The sequence below is a fragment of the Theropithecus gelada genome, chromosome 3 (genome assembly GCF_003255815.1).
Source record: "Theropithecus gelada isolate Dixy chromosome 3, Tgel_1.0, whole genome shotgun sequence".
NCBI classification, from domain to species: Eukaryota; Metazoa; Chordata; class Mammalia; order Primates; family Cercopithecidae; genus Theropithecus; species Theropithecus gelada.
Genome location: NC_037670.1, coordinates 36,023,371 through 36,041,226, shown reverse-complemented (window position 1 = coordinate 36,041,226; position 17,856 = coordinate 36,023,371). Strand labels below are relative to the sequence as shown.

The following is a 17,856-nucleotide window of genomic DNA, read 5'->3' as shown; positions in this document are numbered from 1 at the left end:
GTCCATATCACCTTCTCCAGGAATTTAGACATACATTCTTCAGTCAATCTAGTGAGACTCATGAGAAAAAGGTGGAGAAAACTACTTAAAAGCATGGAATAGTGGTTTATTTGCTCTAAGCCCTCTAGGATTGTTTCTATGACATGTGTAAACTATCACTATCTGAGGGAAACATGAATCATTGACAAATCATATTAAAAATTTATGAGTATAGTAAGAGAAGCCGAGTAGGAGACAACTACATTTATGCCTCAATTATTATTATTATTATTTTTTTTTGAGACGGAGTCTCGCTCTGTCGCCCAGGCTGGAGTGCAGTGGCGCGATCTCGGCTCACTGCAAGCTCCGTCTCCCGGGTTCACGCCATTCTCCTGCCTCAGCCTCCGGAGTAGCTGGGACTACAGGCGCCCGCCACCTCGCTCGGCTAGTTTTTTGTATTTTTTAGTAGAGACGGGGTTTCACCGGGTTAGCCAGGATGGTCTCGATATCCTGACCTTGTGATCCGCCCGTCTTGGCCTCCCAAAGTGCTCAATTATTTTTTAATGTTGTTGGGAATATAACCACAAAAAAATAATAATAAATTTTGTCACATTTGAGTTACTTGATTAAAATTATTTCCAAAATGGAAACAAGTAACATTAGCCTCTCTCCTAATTCTCTTTGCACAGACGAATGGCACTAGGATTATTATTTTTTTCTCACCTATTTGACTAGGTTTGTTTTCTGCCCTTGGCATTGGGTGATCTCCATCAAATATAGGTTATCATCCTTCTACAGGCCTCATTTCTCAAACTGATAATTTATTAAGAAAAAAAATTGCTACATCTAAAGCAAAGTCAGTCTGTGAAAATTCAAAGGATGATAATTGGTTTTGTAAAACAATTATTTGTTTTAAAAGCAATTTCTTAAGAAAATACTAAAAACAGTGAGACATCTATTTTCCTGGCCCACTGAAATGATGTGACATAGTGATCAGTTACATAATTCTTTTATATTAAAAATATCTTCTAATAAAAATAAACTCTCATGAGCTTGTATGACTCAAACAATGGTTCCCTAAGATTTTTACATGCAACTCTTTAACAATAGGCACATGTGGCATGATTACTATGAATTTTTATGGAGAAAAATTGGTTTTGCAGTGTTTCACAACAAAAGACACCCCAGTGAAATGAAACAACTTAGATTTTCTAAGCTGTGAGGTTGGTAATGGGGGTGGGGTGTACATTTTATCATCTAAAAAGATACCTTTAGGTGTGTGCTTATAAAATAATTTCCATGTCTAACTATTCAAACTTACAACCTACCTAAACAGGCTATGGAAACAAAAACAACAACTTTCTGAAAATCATCACATTTCCTCACTCAGACACTTACAGGTACAACCAAGTGCTTTCCAGTTGGGAAAAATCTTTAGTACAATAGGAATATACTTAGGTTTTTAAAATTAAGAAATCGTTGCCTATGATGTGGAAACAGTCTTATTCATATTAACCACTTTTTGGCATTTACCACATTAACAATGATAACCACTTCTCAATGTGGCTAACTACCAAGTGATCTTTAATGTTTCTAATAAACTAAGTCAAGAAATACAAAACATTGTAGGTCTTACTGAACCCTGGAACAAAACAAATAAGCGAACACAAATGCATTTTAAAGGCTTGCTGGTAAGAGGTATACCAGTGTTGAAGGTGTTGGACATGATAGAAAACTTGCTGTGTGTTTTGTACGTATGTTATACATTGTGAGATATCAGATGAAAGCTCTGGAGAGAGAAAGTAGTTGTGAGAATACAAATGGAAAACACAGTGAAATACAATTTTTTTCCTTTTGAGTTTCCAACACAAGGAAACTAGTTTTCAGACTCTTGAGGACTGATCACACACACACAGGCAAACCCTACTTCTACATCTGAAGTTATGCATTAATTTGGCTAGCTACCTGAAAAAAATACAGGCAGTCAAAGGTTGAAGTAAATGAACCCGTGTATGTATTTAAGTGACTAGATACACTGAGATCTATTTACTTTTCAAAATTTCTCAGAAGATACTTGCTGTCAAAATGGTTTTTTGACTGAAATTTTATCTCCTGTAGTCAAAATATACTAAATCTTATTAAAACAGCAGCAAGTTCTTAATTTCCAGTAAAATATCCACAGCTCTTTCTGGAAACTGAAGGAAGTTGAAATAGCTGCAGACCTACTTTGGTCAAACACTTTTTTTATAGAAATATATATGGATATTTTAATAGAACCAAGGGATATAAAGTGACATATTAAGGGAGAATGTATTTACAAACAGTAAAAAGAGGCTACTGTGTGTTATGGGTGAAAATGATTATGATGCCATTAAAGACATTCTATAAGAGGTAGGTGACAAGGGGGAGACAGTTCTGCCATCTTCAAATGTCCCCTGATTTTACATTCATCAGTGTTTCTTTCTTGTAAGCCCAGGGGGTGTTCAATAACTCCCAAGTTTTTCTATATTGCAAGGTCACCACTGTCACGTGAAGCAGTGCACATCCTCTTTTGGTCACAGAGAGCAGATTCTGCCCATTATTGGACTCCTGTTGACAATGCCACTGAAGCATGACTTGCTGTGAGTTAGGTAGACCTCCTGTTCACCACGACAGCATCAGTGCTGAATCCTCCAGTTATCTTTGTGCATAAGATCATAACCACAGGCTAACATTTCTTCAGCAAGCATTGCTTAAACGCAGAAGGCCGCTGGGAGAGAGGACATCCTTTCGCTAACTTCCGGTTTCCATCCTGGCACTGCACCGTCCTGGTGTGCCAACCTGTGTCACAGGTCCTAGAGCAGGCGAGCCATGGGCCCGTGACCCACTGCAGCTGCGAAGTGTGTGATCCCACTTTATTGCTGCCATGACTAGTGACAGAGTTTACTTTTGGAGTGGACTTCTTGGGAACAAAAAAGCTATAACGGACATCTAATGGTTTCGTGGGATCTGTTGCAAGGATCTGCACTATTAGAATTTCCTTCGTGGCAGAGTAGCCCATGCCATGCAGGAAGTCATCCCTGTGGCTCCAACCACTATAGTTCATGACTGTTCCATTGATGTCAATGATAGTCTCTGAAGTGGAGATCATGTACTTGCCATTGATAAGGTACTCACCATTTTTCTTTTTCAGGGCTAAATAGGCAGTGAATCTAGTCTGGTCTTTGGCTTTGAACTGTCGAACTTTTATGTGGGTTGCCCCTTCAGGAATCCTCACCACGTCAGTGTAGCCCTTACTGGAAGTAGGAATGTTCACAGGAAGTGGGGGGAGGTGGTTAAAAAAAAGGAGAAAAAATAAGTAAACAGTAAATAATAAACAAGTTCTCTAAAAAGTCTTCTCTGAACACACAGTTTTAATGTCTTTAAGAGATTAGTTTAAAATTGAGTTTAAGAATTATTATTTTTTATGACAAAATTGCAATTAGCCTACAGTATTGGATACACTTTAACGGAGGTGTTCCAAATTAGGACGATGCTAGCAACCTGCCTTCATTTGAAAAAATTATACTAACTTTCAAGATTTATGAAACCATTTTCATCCTTATCAAATCCTATCACTTTTACAAATCTATTTTACATTCTTTCTGGCACAAAATGGGATATATTTAAATACAAACTGACAAAAGTATGCCTTCACTTAATCTCATATAATTCTTTAATGTGTCTCAAATTTGCCTCCACGTTAGAATCATGTGGAGATCTTTTAAATCTTTCAGAGCCTACCCACACCTCAGACCAATTAAATCCCATCTTCCATGGTTGGGCACAGGCAAGAGCACTTTTGAAACTTCTCACATTGTTCCAATGTGCAGACTAATTGGGAACACAGAATTAATTAGTTTTTGGACTAGGGGCGAGTAGAGTCTCTGCATCCCTTTCTACTAGAACTCTGGATTTTGTGGGGCAGGCCACTAAATGAAGCACGCAGTTTCGAAATTGGGTGATGATACTACTAATACCATCATAAAAGGGGAATTTTTAAAAATGACTTAGCAAATGTTTCTGAATTCTTAGTGCCCATAAGATATGATAGATTGAGAAAGGCTTTATGGTGAGTGACATATAAGTCTTCAAAGAGCCATCATCTGTTCAAAAAAATGGGGAAAGACATAGATATCTTTAATACCCATAAGCCTGTGAGGAATGCTAGGATGGAAATGCTAATTAAGCACCAAGTGTGAGGTGAGGAGTCTACTGTTGTCCACATTTTTGCCTCTTTAAGTAATTTCATAATAGGGTCCCTTTACTTTCCTAGTTATTTAAACAGGAATACTATTGGCTTGCACAGTTTGACTGACGGGTGGAGCTGAACTCCCAGTTCTCATTCACATGCTAAAAATCCAAGTGTGTTTCCCTTACTCCAGTTTCCTCTGAATTGGAAAGGAAGCTGATCGCCAAGGAAGCGTTCTATAGCGACAGCCACACAGGCGATACAGCTTCCCACAGTGTTGAAGAGAGATGATGCAATGCTCAGGGCGTTCCTTATTCTGTCTAACTCGATTAATTATTTTTATTTTTGTAGTACATTACAGATCAGACTTTGTTACAGATGTGTTTTGTAGTACCTAATATTAATAAATAATCCATGAAACTATAGTGGCTTCAAAAAAAGTCAAAAGGGATGTTGGAGAATTCCTTCAAGCCAGGAGTTCAAAGGCAGCCTGGGCAATATAGGGGAGACCTTGTCTCTACAAAAAGTAAAAAAGTTCTCCAGCCTGGGCGACAGAGCGAGACTCCGTCTCAAAAAAAAAAAAAAAGTAAAAAAGTTAGCCACGGATGGTGGCGCATGCCTATGGTCCTAGCTACTGGCAAGGCTGAAGTGGGAAGATCACTTTAGCCCGGATCTTTGAGGCTGCAGTGAGCTATGATTGCACCACTGCACTCCAGCCTGAGTAACAGAATGAGATCTGTCTAAACAGAAGGTAGTTGGAGATAAATATGTCATCTTACACAAAAAGAGTATGAAATGGGGATATATGAAAGTATTTGAACAAGTTCATTTTAGAGCTGATTAGTGGCAGTGTTAGGCTTAAAAGCCAGGCTTGGCTGGGTGCCATGCTCACGCCTGTAATCCCAGCACTTTGGGAGGCTGAGGCAGGGGGATCACCTGAGGACAGGAGTTCCTGACCAGCCTGGCAGACATGGTGAAACCCCATCTCTACTAAAAATACAAAAAGTAGCTTGGCTTGGTGGCCCATGCCTCTAATCCCAGCTATTCTGGAGGCTGAGGCAGGAGAATCGCTTGAACCTGGGAGGCAGAGGTTGCAGTGAGCCAAGATTGCGCCATTGCACTCCAGCCTGGGCAACAGAGTTAGACTCTGTCTTAAAAAAAAAAAAAAAAAAAAAAGGTCAGGCTCTTGACTCCCAATTAGTGCTCTTTTTCACTATGTCCCCAGGCATAAAATCCTGACCCCTGCCAGCCATATGTTGTAGTGGTTAAATGAAATGAAATTCTGGTTATGTCCAGAGTTCAAATGATGCCCAGTAGGGAGTAGGAGTAAGTAAAATAAAGAATAAAGAGTAAGGGAAACTTTTTTGGGTGTTTACCCTTGTTCCTTAGAGCTTGTCTCATCTTAAGAATTAGTATGATGGTCAGTATTGCTGTAGGTCTTCAAACTAAGTTTCACAAGCACTGGTAAACCTAAATATTAGTGCCCTGAGTTTTTAGTGCCTTAGTAAAAGATGATTCTCTTGATATTCCTGATTCCTTTTCTTTACATCCTGTTTGGTATCATTTAAACTCCAGACACTAACCAGCTTTCCTGACTACCATAAGTGAATGCAATTTTCATATAACTCTTACGAAGTATAGCTAGCAGGGTAAAGGAATCTTGTTTTGTTCAGCACTATCTGCACAGTGCCAAGGGCAATGTCTGTCATGAAGAAACGTATTCATGATATCCAAGCATGCTGTCAGAGAAGGGATGCTTTGGTCTGCTCCCAGCAAACAAAATATGTGGTGATATCAATTGATAAGAGCTGTGAAGAAACAGAGTAAGGTAAGAAGTTACACAGTAGTGGTGGGAATGCAGGAGATGCCCTCTTGTTCATGTACAGTAGCCACCATCTGGGCAGGTGACATTTGACAGAAACCTAAGAGATTCTGGAAGGTGTACTGCTCATTAATAGTGGAAAGTGTTCCAGGCAGAGGAAACAGCATCCTCATACCTGGTGTCATGTTTTTGAAGTGCCACAAAGTCCATTCTGGTCAGAGCAGAGCAAGAGAAGGGGACAGTGTAGAAAAGACACAGAGGAGGGAAGGGGCCAGATCTTTTAGCACCTTGGAGATTGCAAAACAGTCTTGGGCACTGACTCTAAGTAAGATGGAAGCCATTGGAGGCTATTGATCAAAGGAATGCAATCATCTGATCTAGGTAATAGCCATGGCTTTCCTTGCTTGGTAAGACAAGATTGAGGGGCAAAGGATCCAGAGGTCACGAGAAGACTGCAGTGTTAGTCCAGGCAAGATCTGATGAACACTTGGATTGAGGTGGGAGCGGTCACTGTGGTGAGGGGCACCCAGATGCTGGAGATGTGGTGGTAATAGAACCGACAGGATCTGGTGATCCATGGATGTAGGGTGAGAGAAAATGAGACATGAACCATGACTCCAGAGTTTTGGTTTCAATAGTAGAAAGACTGAGTTGCCATTTACTGAGATGAGGAAAACTGAGAGGAGCAAGTTAGGATTAGGGTCATATTGTGTAGGCTTAAACTTGATAAAATATTTTAATATGTATGATCTCATTTCACCTTCACAACAGTTTTATTAACCGTATGATAATAATTACTAGGATTTCCACTTTACTTTTGAGAAATCTCACGGTAAAGAAATTAGGTGACAATTCAAAGATCACATGTCTAAGCAATCATTGAGCCAGTATGAGAACAATGTTCCTTTTTATAAACCATATAAATTACTATGGCCTCCCTAGGTAATAACTTTGAACTACTCAAACAAGTCATTTGTACCATAATATAATCTTGGTCAAGCCAATTTTCCAGTGGTTACATTGCATACCACTTGTTGCTATAATGAATTTCTTCATCTTTTCATGTGAAAAAAATGTGCAGATATTAGTTGTCAACACAAAAATACTTAAAATGCTAAATTTGGCAATTTGAAAAGTGGTTTATAACTTTATATAGATGAGAATATGTACCATAAAGTGTATAAGGTATTACTTTTTAAAAGTAATTTTGTTTCTAATCTGATTCCTGAATTCTCTCTCTCCCTCCTTTCCTTTTCCTTTCTTTCTTTTCTCCCTCCCTCCCTTTTCTTTCTTTCTTTCTTTCTTTCTTTCTTTCTTTCTTTCTTTCTTTCTTTCTTTCTTTCTTTCTTTCTTTCTTTCTTTCTCTTTTTCTTCTTTCTTCTCTTTCTTTCTCTCTCTTTCTTTCTTTCTTTCTTTCTTTCTTTCTCTTTCTTTCTTTCTCTTTCTCTCTCTCTCTCTCTTTCTCTATTTTTTTTTTTTTTCAAGTGACCTGTGCATTCTAGGATTTCAGTTATGGTGTCTGTTCTTCTCTGGCATTCATCAGCCATGGAGAATTGGCTAACTCCTATATTTTCAGAGTCCATCTCATTTTTAAAACAGAAGGTTGGACTGATCATCTCCAAGGTGTTTAATACCTTTGAAACATATAAAAATGCAGGCTATAATTGGGCATGCAGGGTTTTTGACATAGATGGTCTAACACAATTGGGTGAATAATTATTTCATTAGTAAATAGAATTAGTAATGCCTATTTTAACTCAGAATAAATTTTTCAGCCATATATTTTCAAATAGCATCAGAGGAAATTTATAGTTTTTACATTAACATTTTTAATTATTTTAATAAATCCTATTGTTAATTTGGTTTGCATATTACTCTCAAATTACAGACAACAGAGCACGTACATCAAGAATACAGATACTTTTGACTAATAACACTCAGCCTAAGAGTGGTTTGGGAAGAAAAGCAAGCCTGTGTTTTACCAGACTCCAGTCATCTCAGTCATCCTACCTGATAGCATGTTTTATGCCAGAAATTGGTACTTTATAAACTTGAATATTTAAAGCAAAAGTGTAATCTAGGACCACAAGAGGAAGCAGGAGACAGACACTGCTGTATGTATTTCTTTAGAGAGTAGATATAAACCAGGATACTTCACTAGGATTGTTACCCACACCACTGCCATGAACTTACATTTTGCAAGGAGAAATGTTTTCTTAAGGAAAACACAGTGTAAGGAGAATTTGTTTTTGAAACTACAGTTAAGATCGAAACCAGCCAACCTTATCTAAATTATGTTTTAGGAATAACAATAGATCTGCACCATATCACTAAAGTGGAATGTCACCCACTCTTTCTTTTCAGTTTTCCGACCCTGCCAGCTATTGATTCCCACGGCTACTGCAGTTTATCTGCTTCCAGAGGCATCATGAGTTATCCCTGAGCAACCAGAGTTTTATTCATCTCCTGTCTCTTCCTTCTCATGTTTAAAATGTGTTTCTAGAGCCACGTTAGACCTCCTTGTACACATAGCTTAGGATGTAATATGAACCCCCCTTTACCAATTTTGCAAGCGTCTAAAGCTTTGTTCAATTCATACAAAGGCAAAGGTTCTATCATTACCTTTTCTTATTAAAGGTTCCAACAATCTTTGTACAGCTGGAGTTGTCTCCTCCACATACCCCGCACTTGTCATACTGCAGCTTTGAGCCGATGATGCTGTCACAGCCAGTTCTCACACACTTCCCCCGGACGCAGACAGAATTGCTGTACGGCCTACATTCAGTGCCGTCGGTCACCTGAATCACGGCAAACACATTAGCAGTGGGAAACGTGTGCGTCAGTATTTGCTCCTTTGGTCAACTAGTAAGGTGTCATTTGTGATTTTTTGAGTTTGATGGGCATAGACAGTTCATTGAAAAAGAAAAAAAAAAGTCAAAAAACATAGTTTCTGGAAGTATCTAACTGAAAAATCCTTGGCATATTGCCAGACAGCAGATTACAATAAGCCTAGGTTACACAGTTTCTCTCTTAAGCTTACCTCTGAATGTGTTAAGAGACACAAGGTACTTATCTTCGTTTTTGTACGCATAATACATTCTCACGATACCATCTTGGCTTTTTATGATAGAAAAAAGTGTTTTGGATTTGGGGTTTTGGACTATCATTTGTGTGCAGAACTGAATATGAGCAGGCTTGAGAATGCAAAGATCCTTCTTTGTTGCATAGTTGTTATGATAATGACAAATTCGAAAATCTAAACTTGCCATTCAAAACTATGTCATGGTTGGAGAGCATTCTCTATTGTGTGTTGAACTGTCAGACACCGAAATAGAGGCAACCAAATTAGTATAGAAAAAGGAGTCTGGAGAAGTTAGATGAACGGACTTACTGGAAGAGACTGAATATATTTTGAATAAAGGGAGTAGTGTATAGTTTAAAAGCTAGTTATAAAACAGTGTGTACATAGATTGTGGCGTGTGCATGTGAGTATAGTATATATACACTCACATACATAAATAAGCCTGTAAATTTCATATGTATGTATATAGAAAACTCTTTTTATGCATGTGTGTATGTTGTGAATGTGTGTGTGTGTGAATTGAAGTAGAATATACTTCGTCACGTTAATAGCTTTGTAGATGGTGGTATTTTCAGGTGATTTTTATGTTTTTACTGCTGTGCAATTTTTTAAATGAAAATGCATTATTTTCTAATAAAAACACGATATTTAAAAAATTACATAAATTGGACATTAGCTTGTTTTTCAATAACATGTCATAAATATCTGAAGGCCAAGTTTCAGAGGTAATTTTTTTTCTGAGACAGAGTCTCGCTCTCTTACCAGGCTGGAGTTCAGTGGTGTGATCTCGGTTCACTGCAATCTCCACCTCACGGGTTCAAACGATTCTCCTGCCTCAGCCTCCCGAGTAGCTGGGATCACAGGCATGCACCACCACACCCAGCTAATTTTTGTATTTTTAGTAGAGATGGGGTTTCATCATGTGAAAGCCCGCCTCGGCTTCCCAAAGTGCTGGGGTTACAGGTGTGAGCCATTGCACCCAGCCATAGGTGATTTTAAATGTAGCCACTGTTTATAAATGTGCAAATTGCTGTATAACACTGACCATAAGAATAAAACTCTGCTATAGATTTAGAAAATGCTCACTTGTGGCCGGGCGTGGTGGCTCAAGCCTGTAATCCCAGCACTTTGGGAGGCCGAGACGGGCGGATCACGAGGTCAGGAGATCGAGACCATCCTGGCTAACACGGTGAAACCCCGTCTCTACTAAAAATACAAAAAACTAGCCGGGCGAGGTGGCGGGCGCCTGTAGTCCCAGCTACTCGGGAGGCTGAGGCAGGAGAATGGCGTAAACCCGGGAGGCGGAGCTTGCAGTGAGCTGAGATCCGGCCACTGCATCCCAGCCTGGGCGACAGAGCGAGACTCCCTCTCAAAAAAAAAAAAAAAAAAAAAAAAAAGAAAATGCTCACTTGTGAAAAATAAGTCATGTTCCATACACAAATATTATAACATACGTAACTAGAGGGACATTGATTCATATTAAGGGTTCTTGACTTATTCAAAAGCCTCAGGCAAAGGTGTATGATCTTGAAACCCATCTCCATGGCTCATCAAAGGAATTCTTAAGTAAATCACAGAAAAACAGAAAAAGTTTTCTTGCCTTGGAGTCTCCTTTACAATGGTGCTTAGGAAATACTAGTTGTTTTCATGGTTACTTTAAAGTTAAGGCCACACTTTGCCTTCCTTGACAGGGAGTTACACCTTTTAAATATAGCTTTTAAAACATTTACTTGTTCTGTTTATAAAATAATTTTTATTCATTGTGTAAAGTTTGAAAATATAGAAGTTATAGAGATGAAAATAAAAACCTTCCAAAATCTAACTGACCCCAAACTAATAGCTGTTTACATCTTGCGTCCGCAGGCTTCGTTCTACCAAATAATTTCCACCAGTACGCCCACCGCTTCTGCACAGTTGGTGTGTAGTTACCTTTGGAGAAAATACCACATAGTAGCCAGTGCCCTTGGCTCTGCAGGTCAGCTTGCACACATCCGCTGGCAGGACGCCTGCATATTTGGGAACCCATTCCACAAAAGTTTTGACTCCTTTTGCATCAGACTGATAGCCGTTTTTGGCCTCACACTGTTCATGACGAAATGATTTACCTAGAAAACAAACATGTTACAGTATTATTTGTCAGTTCTGAAACTTAGATCTATTCTTGTGGGTTTAAATAGTTAATTTTAAGGATAAGATGCAAAGTTTTTTTTTTTTTTTTGCACAGTCTCTTTACTCAATAGTACTGATGGATTTTATCCATACATAGAGTTCAAAATGGTGATTATTTATTCCAGTTCTCTGAATACTCTGTTGCTTATAATAATAACTTAAACATCACATATATGGACGGGCATGGTGGTTCATGCCTGTAATCCCAGCACTTTGCGAGGTTGAGGCGGGCAGATCACGAGGTCAGGAGTTCGAGACCAGTCTGACCAACACAGTAAAACTCCATCTCTACTAAAAATACAATAAATAAATAAATAAACAAATAAATAAATAAATAGCAAGCCAAGTGTGGTGGTGTGCACCTGTAATCCCAGCTACTTAGGAGGCTGAGGCAGGAGAATCGTGTGAACCCAGGAGGCGGAGGCTGCAGTGAGCTAAGATCGTGCCATTGCACTCCAACCTGGGCAACAGTGCGAGACTCCGTCTCAAAAAAAAAAAAAAAATTCACATACGTGTTTGTTATTGATCTGCATATTGGTGGAACTGCGCAGTCTAAGATTAATATTATTTCCCCAGCTTCCTGTATTAATTATTGCTAGAATACAAATGACATGTAGCATGTGATGGTTGCTGACACTTGGGAGCAGCGTACCATTGGGCGGGCAGGGCATGAGACCGCAGGAGCGGTAGATGGCTCTCTTCCCTGTGCAGTAGCGTCCGTTGTTTCTGGGAGCAGGGTTATTACAGTGACGATAGGCAAACTGCACTCCTCCTCCACATGAGCGAGAACACTGGCCCCAGGATCCCCAAGACCCCCAGTTGCCATGGCTTGATGTCTGAAAATAGAAGATATTTTAACTCAGATGAGAGAAAAACAATCAAAATGTGCATTTGGAAATCCCTTGCTTTTAACGACAAAGTAGAAACTTTGTCACAGACACAGTTATATTTTCACTGAATTTAACATGATCATGCTTTGGAAATGCAATACATTTCCAGTGTTAAGCAATCCATCTTTTCTACCACCCCCACTCCAGCACTAGAAGATCTGAAAGCGTCACCCTAAGTACTGAGCACACCACAAAGATTACCTCCTGGTTTCTATGGGCCATTGTAAATTATGTCTTCTGATTTGGTCCATCTCTGTTAATATCACTGAAGCATGGTAACTTTTTGTCCACTCTGATCTTGGATCTTTATTGAAACGTATAATGCTGAAGGATCTGCATGGCACTGGTCATTATTTGTGTTTGCATCTGTTTAGCAGTAAAACTCTGCGGTCCCTTTGTTGACAACCCACATCCTGTCTGTGACCGACTCCGTGACGTACATAAATATACCGGACCCAACTTGGTTTAATTCCTGATTAGATGTGACAGATACTGAAGTGCACTCACGGCATACATGCAGACACACCCCTTAGGGAAGGAAGAGCCCTTTTATGGCAACCCAAGTCTATTTCTCTGGAGACATTCCGGGAGGGAGCTTAGAGATTCCGAAAGGAAGAATCTGATCAGCTGCTTTGCTGAGGGAATCTGTGAATTGCCTCTGGCTGACTGTGTCAGGTTATCTGATGGTGCATGGCTGAGTGATGCCCCGGAAAGATACAGGCAATGGGCACATGATAATTCTCTTCTAGGGACTTTGCAAATCTTGTGGGTTGAGAGCGAGCACCTATTTTACTCAGGTCTTGAAAATTAACAGGGCAGTTGCTAATCTGAAGTGGACTGTGTATATGGTGGCAGATGTGTTTTCCCGGAGCAGCCATAAGTTACTTTAGCTCCTAAATTTAGATGAACTTATTGTCAAGGGGAAAAAAGTGACCATTTGGAGCTCACCAAATATGTACATGGACCACATGTATCAGCTCTGCTATTACCTCCTTACTGAATTTAAATACTTACATTCTGATAACTTCAGCAAGAGAAGTTTGAAAGTAAACTTCCCAAAGGCAATGAATAGGCTCCTGCCTGGGGTCTCAATTAGACAGAATCTGAGTTAGATGAGTATTTGTTAAAAGATGTAAACCACAAAGAAATCCCTGGTATCTGCATTTTCCCCAGTAAATCTCAGATCACTGAGAATGGCTATTGAGAGTAAAAGAAGCTGTAAATAAATCTCAAAATGAAAAGTTTTTAAATCAGAAAATAAAACCTTCTGAGGACAGTGACCATACCCATCACAAGAATGCACTTCACTTCTTGGGCCTCCAGGCCCTGACTGATGAGAAAATCACTTACTGAATAATATTTTTTCTTGGTTTTGTCCACACATTTGCCCTGCAGGCAGATTCTCCCCTTTCCACAAGGCGTCCCTTCCACAGCAGGCAGTTTCTTGGTAAGACAGACCATCTGGCCCTGGCGGACCACGGCACACCACAGGCGAGCGCAGACATCCATGCCGGGACACACGGAGTACTCGGGGCCGAATGTCAGGTTACACTGCTGAGTGGCATCATAGGTCTGTCCTGGGAGTTCTTCGGGGCCCAGGATCTGCTTTCGTGGTTGGTCCAGCAAACAGTTACCTACAAGAATATCTGAGATTGACCACGGCTCTGTGTTTAGGTTTCAAACCGCTAAAGTCATGGATCTAAAAATAAAATGCCCCGGCTGGTGTTGGAGCACGAGGCACCTACGGATCTGCAGTGTAATGCTCTGGAGAGGGACTCCACGGGGACAAGGCTGGGCGCCTCCTGCGACGCACGATACCCTCCAGGGTTCTCAGGAGTGATACGCTCCGGAGTGTCTGTGACAATAGCGGTGAGGTTGGCAGGGGTGTGATGAAATAAAATGATTTTGTAATAATTACTTGTGAAAATAGCCGTTGTGTTAAGGCGCTAAACAAAATTGGGATGGACCTAGAGGAAATCAGATGGTGAATTTTAATAATAATAATAATAATGATAATGAAACATTGACTACTTCGAGAAACAGAGTTTGCCTTTGGCACTCTATTTGTATAATCCATTACCCATTTCTAACTCACCCCTTCCCCATGTGCCTATCACATGTCTCCTTTCCACTAATTCCATAAATAATAGCCAAGCTGGATCCTCATTCATTCTTACAGTCACTCGACAAGCATTTGTTCAGCACCTACAATGTTCTAGAAAACATACTAGGTATCTGAAATACAGAAAAATGACCAGATCTGCCTTTGAAGGCCTCCCAATAAAGTCAAGGAGATAAAGTATTTCTCCCAGACTGATAAAAATTTTAATAAAAAGCTTTCAAGATTCACAGAACAAAGGAGCAGTGAAAAAAGAAAAAATAGTCTTTGATAATTTAGGATTAGGCTAGTCTTTATACTCTTCTCTTTGTATCTATTTAATGGAATTAATAGTGAGTATAAATACAATGAGTATTTGGAGTGTATCTGCTGAAGCAAGGTAGGCATCTCATTGCACCATGTATGAGGGTGTACAGGCAGAGGGGTGAGATGGGGAATTCATAGAAGCTGGAACATGGACGATGAGAATCCAAAACCTTAAATGTGCTTCCTCGTCCTCTCCTTCCCCTCCCTGCAAAAGCTTCCTTAAGAATCCCTGTCCAGTGAGTTAACATCATTAATTTTCTTTTGTCACACACACGTGCATGCACATTGTCCATCTGTTTCTGTATTTTTCTGTTTACTTGATTTTAGGATTTACACAATTATTATAATAGCAATTAAAAATAACAAATATGTGTTACACACACTATTCTCCATTCTTTACACGTATGAGCTCGTTTAATCCTCACCACAGCCCCATCAGGCAGATTCTAGTGCATATTTTATTTATGCTACAGATAAGGAAACTGAGGCCCGTAAGAGGCAGACCAGTTACCCAAGGTCACACAGCTGCTATGGTTTCATGCTCGGAGCCTGCCCTCCTCTTCTGATGCCAGATGGCTTCTGTTAGCATGTGAGTAGCCACCTGATTGTATTGCTGAAGGGCAGCCATGTGTAAGGATCCTCTAAGCGGTGGATATTGAGCTTAATGGAAGAAACACCTGGTCTGAAGTCTTACTCTGGTGAAACACTAAATGGTTGAACGCTGCTGGCTAAGTTAGCTAACCTCTCCTTAATTTATTTTCAAGATCTGCATAATGCTTCTCTTCTCACTGTGATACTGTACATGTGAAATTACCTAACAAAGATATTAAGGGCGACCAGAAAAATACAAAGCAATGGTAGTTCTACCCCAGCATATTTCACAGTCTTTTAGATGTATTACAGTTATTCTTTTTATTCAACAAAAAAGTCATATTCAAATCCTTATGCACCACTGAGAAATCGAATATTCAGCACATTTTAAGTATACCATAAATTTTTAAGGACTACATTCAAATTTCTTCAAAGTGAATACCTTAGAATTTGTCAATCTGTGTTGGGGGCATTATATGAAAATGAATAAAGAGCAAAGTTCCTGTTTAACTTCTGAGCCAGAACGTTTGGAGAGGTGAAGCTTCTTAAGGCAAGCCAGGAAAAGCATTAAAAATAAGTATCCAGCCAAAAAGAACTTTGGGAGAAAAACACCAAGTTAAAAGAAAAACATCAACATCAAGTCAGTAGGAAATAATGATAGTCAAAGCTCACTAAGCTCTGTTTATAAGACAGAGTGCGATTAGGGCTTCAGAACCCCACGAAAAACATTATCTTCATTGAAGAATCAAAAAAGAAGTACTGTGTACACCAGGAGATGCCTGGCAGATTGCTGATGTTAGAAGACTGTCAACAAATCTCTGAGTCTGCAAGAATGTTTTCCAGTTCTTCAAAAGCGCTGTTTTAAGAAAAAAAATTTTTTTTTTTTAAGTTTTACTAAAAAGCACAGACCATAGGACTGGGTAACTAAATATTAGTTAGGAAGTCTTTACCATGTATGCATTCACATGGCGTGGATCTACCTCATTTTTCTGGAGTCAAAATAACTCACCACCTGACTATGCATACATAGTCACTGACACCTGTTCTACCTCACTAGTAGATGACAAGTGAAAAGAGATGTGTAATGCAAACAATTTGAAATCGGCTTCCAACAAGGAGACTTCAAGATGTGGCATCTCTTTAAAAAGCTTAACTTAGAAGTATAAGTTTTAAAAATAAGTAACACATTAGCTTTCTATTAAAAGTAAGATATATCAGCGCTATAATTTTCCCTTAGAGGTCATACATGTGGAGATGACTTTTTCTTGCTTAAAATAAAATAACTTATTTCAGAATTGCAATTAATGTGTTATGCCAACATTCTTAGTACTAGGATTTGTAGCTGCATCAATTTCTGTTTATGCCAAAGTATATATGATTTCATTTTTACATTGAATTACGTCCTTTTGCAACAAAACAGGTACAAGCATCTCTACCAAATGACAGAATGATGCCAAGAAACAATAACAAAAATCAATACAGAGTCTAAGTCTGAATCTCACAGTATAAAATGTTTAAAATCTAGTAATAACACATTGGATATATATTTTTCTATGTTTAAAAAATGTATACAGTTAGGGGAAGGAGTAAAAAGGGAAACTGATCAACCTTTCAGTATCATTTCTAGTGACCTCTGGAAGCATCCAACCTACTGCTGATTTTTTTCTTAACCTATTTTACTTTTATTCTCAACCACTTCTTCACATCTACTTCACATATGTTTTAATTCATCGTAGTCTGAAATTTGATCTGGGCCTTGCTGCGAACATTTTGTGTTTGGTCTGTTCTACAAATTGGCAAGTTTCTTCTTCTCTCCTTCCCTCCCTCTCTCCTTTCCTTCCTTCTTCCTTTTTTTCTTTTGTTTTAACATTGTGTATATGTAAATGGATAGACTATAAAAATAAAGTCAGGCCGGGTGCGGTGGCTCATGCCTGTAATCCCAGCACTTTGGAAGGCCGAGGCGGGCGGATCACCTGAGGTCAGGAGTTCGCGACCAGCCTGGCCAACACGGTGAAACCCTAGCTCTACTAAAAATGCAAAAATTAGCTGGGCATGGTGGCGGGCACCTGTAGTCCCAGCTACTCGGGAGGCTGAGGTAGAAGAATCACTTGAACCCGGGAGGCTGAGGTTGCAGTGAGCCAAGATCACGCCATTGCACTCCAGCCTGGGCAACAAAGAGCGAAATTCCATCTCAAAAAAAAAAAAAAAAAAAAAAGAAAGAAAGAAAGAAAAGAAAGTCAATAGGAATGTCTGCATATTGCATATATGTTTTACCATTCATGTTAAACTAAATGCTTAAAATAAGGCAAAAAAATAAAAAGTAAAACGCTGTGATTTGAGATGAACCAGTAAGAAAACGTGTTGGCAGAATTCCACTAAAGGTGATGGAAGGAATGCCACGCCTCCAGGAAATGTAACAGAAAAATCTCTAGTTTTGTATATCTGACTTATAGTACTATTTGTCTCTCATATTAATGGTGAACCAAAATTATCAGAGTTGTTGTTCTTTTTGTTGTTGTTGTTGTTGTTGTTTTTGATGGAGTCTAGCTCTGTTGCCCAGACTGGAGTGCAGTGGCACGATCTCGGCTCACTGCAACCTTCATCTCCCGGGTTCAAGCAATTCTCCTGCCTCAGCCTCCTGAGTAGCTGGGATTACAGGGGTGCGCCACCATGCCCAGCTGATTTTTG

General features: G+C 39.4%; 1 protein-coding gene across 1 annotated transcript in view; it reads right to left on the bottom strand.

Annotated features, from left to right (window-relative positions):
• Positions 1–533: 533 nt before the first annotated feature.
• ADAMTS5 (ADAM metallopeptidase with thrombospondin type 1 motif 5) overlaps positions 534–17,856 on the bottom strand; it is a 46,734-nt gene continuing 29,411 nt past the window's right edge. Inside the window, exons 4-8 of the mRNA XM_025380683.1 lie at positions 13,503–13,786; positions 11,915–12,098; positions 11,023–11,198; positions 8,634–8,809; positions 534–3,254 (exon numbers count right to left, since the gene is read on the bottom strand). Coding sequence (XP_025236468.1) covers positions 2,687–3,254; positions 8,634–8,809; positions 11,023–11,198; positions 11,915–12,098; positions 13,503–13,786 — 1,388 coding nt within the window. The 3' untranslated portion in view covers positions 534–2,686. The remainder of the gene's footprint in view (positions 3,255–8,633; positions 8,810–11,022; positions 11,199–11,914; positions 12,099–13,502; positions 13,787–17,856) is intronic.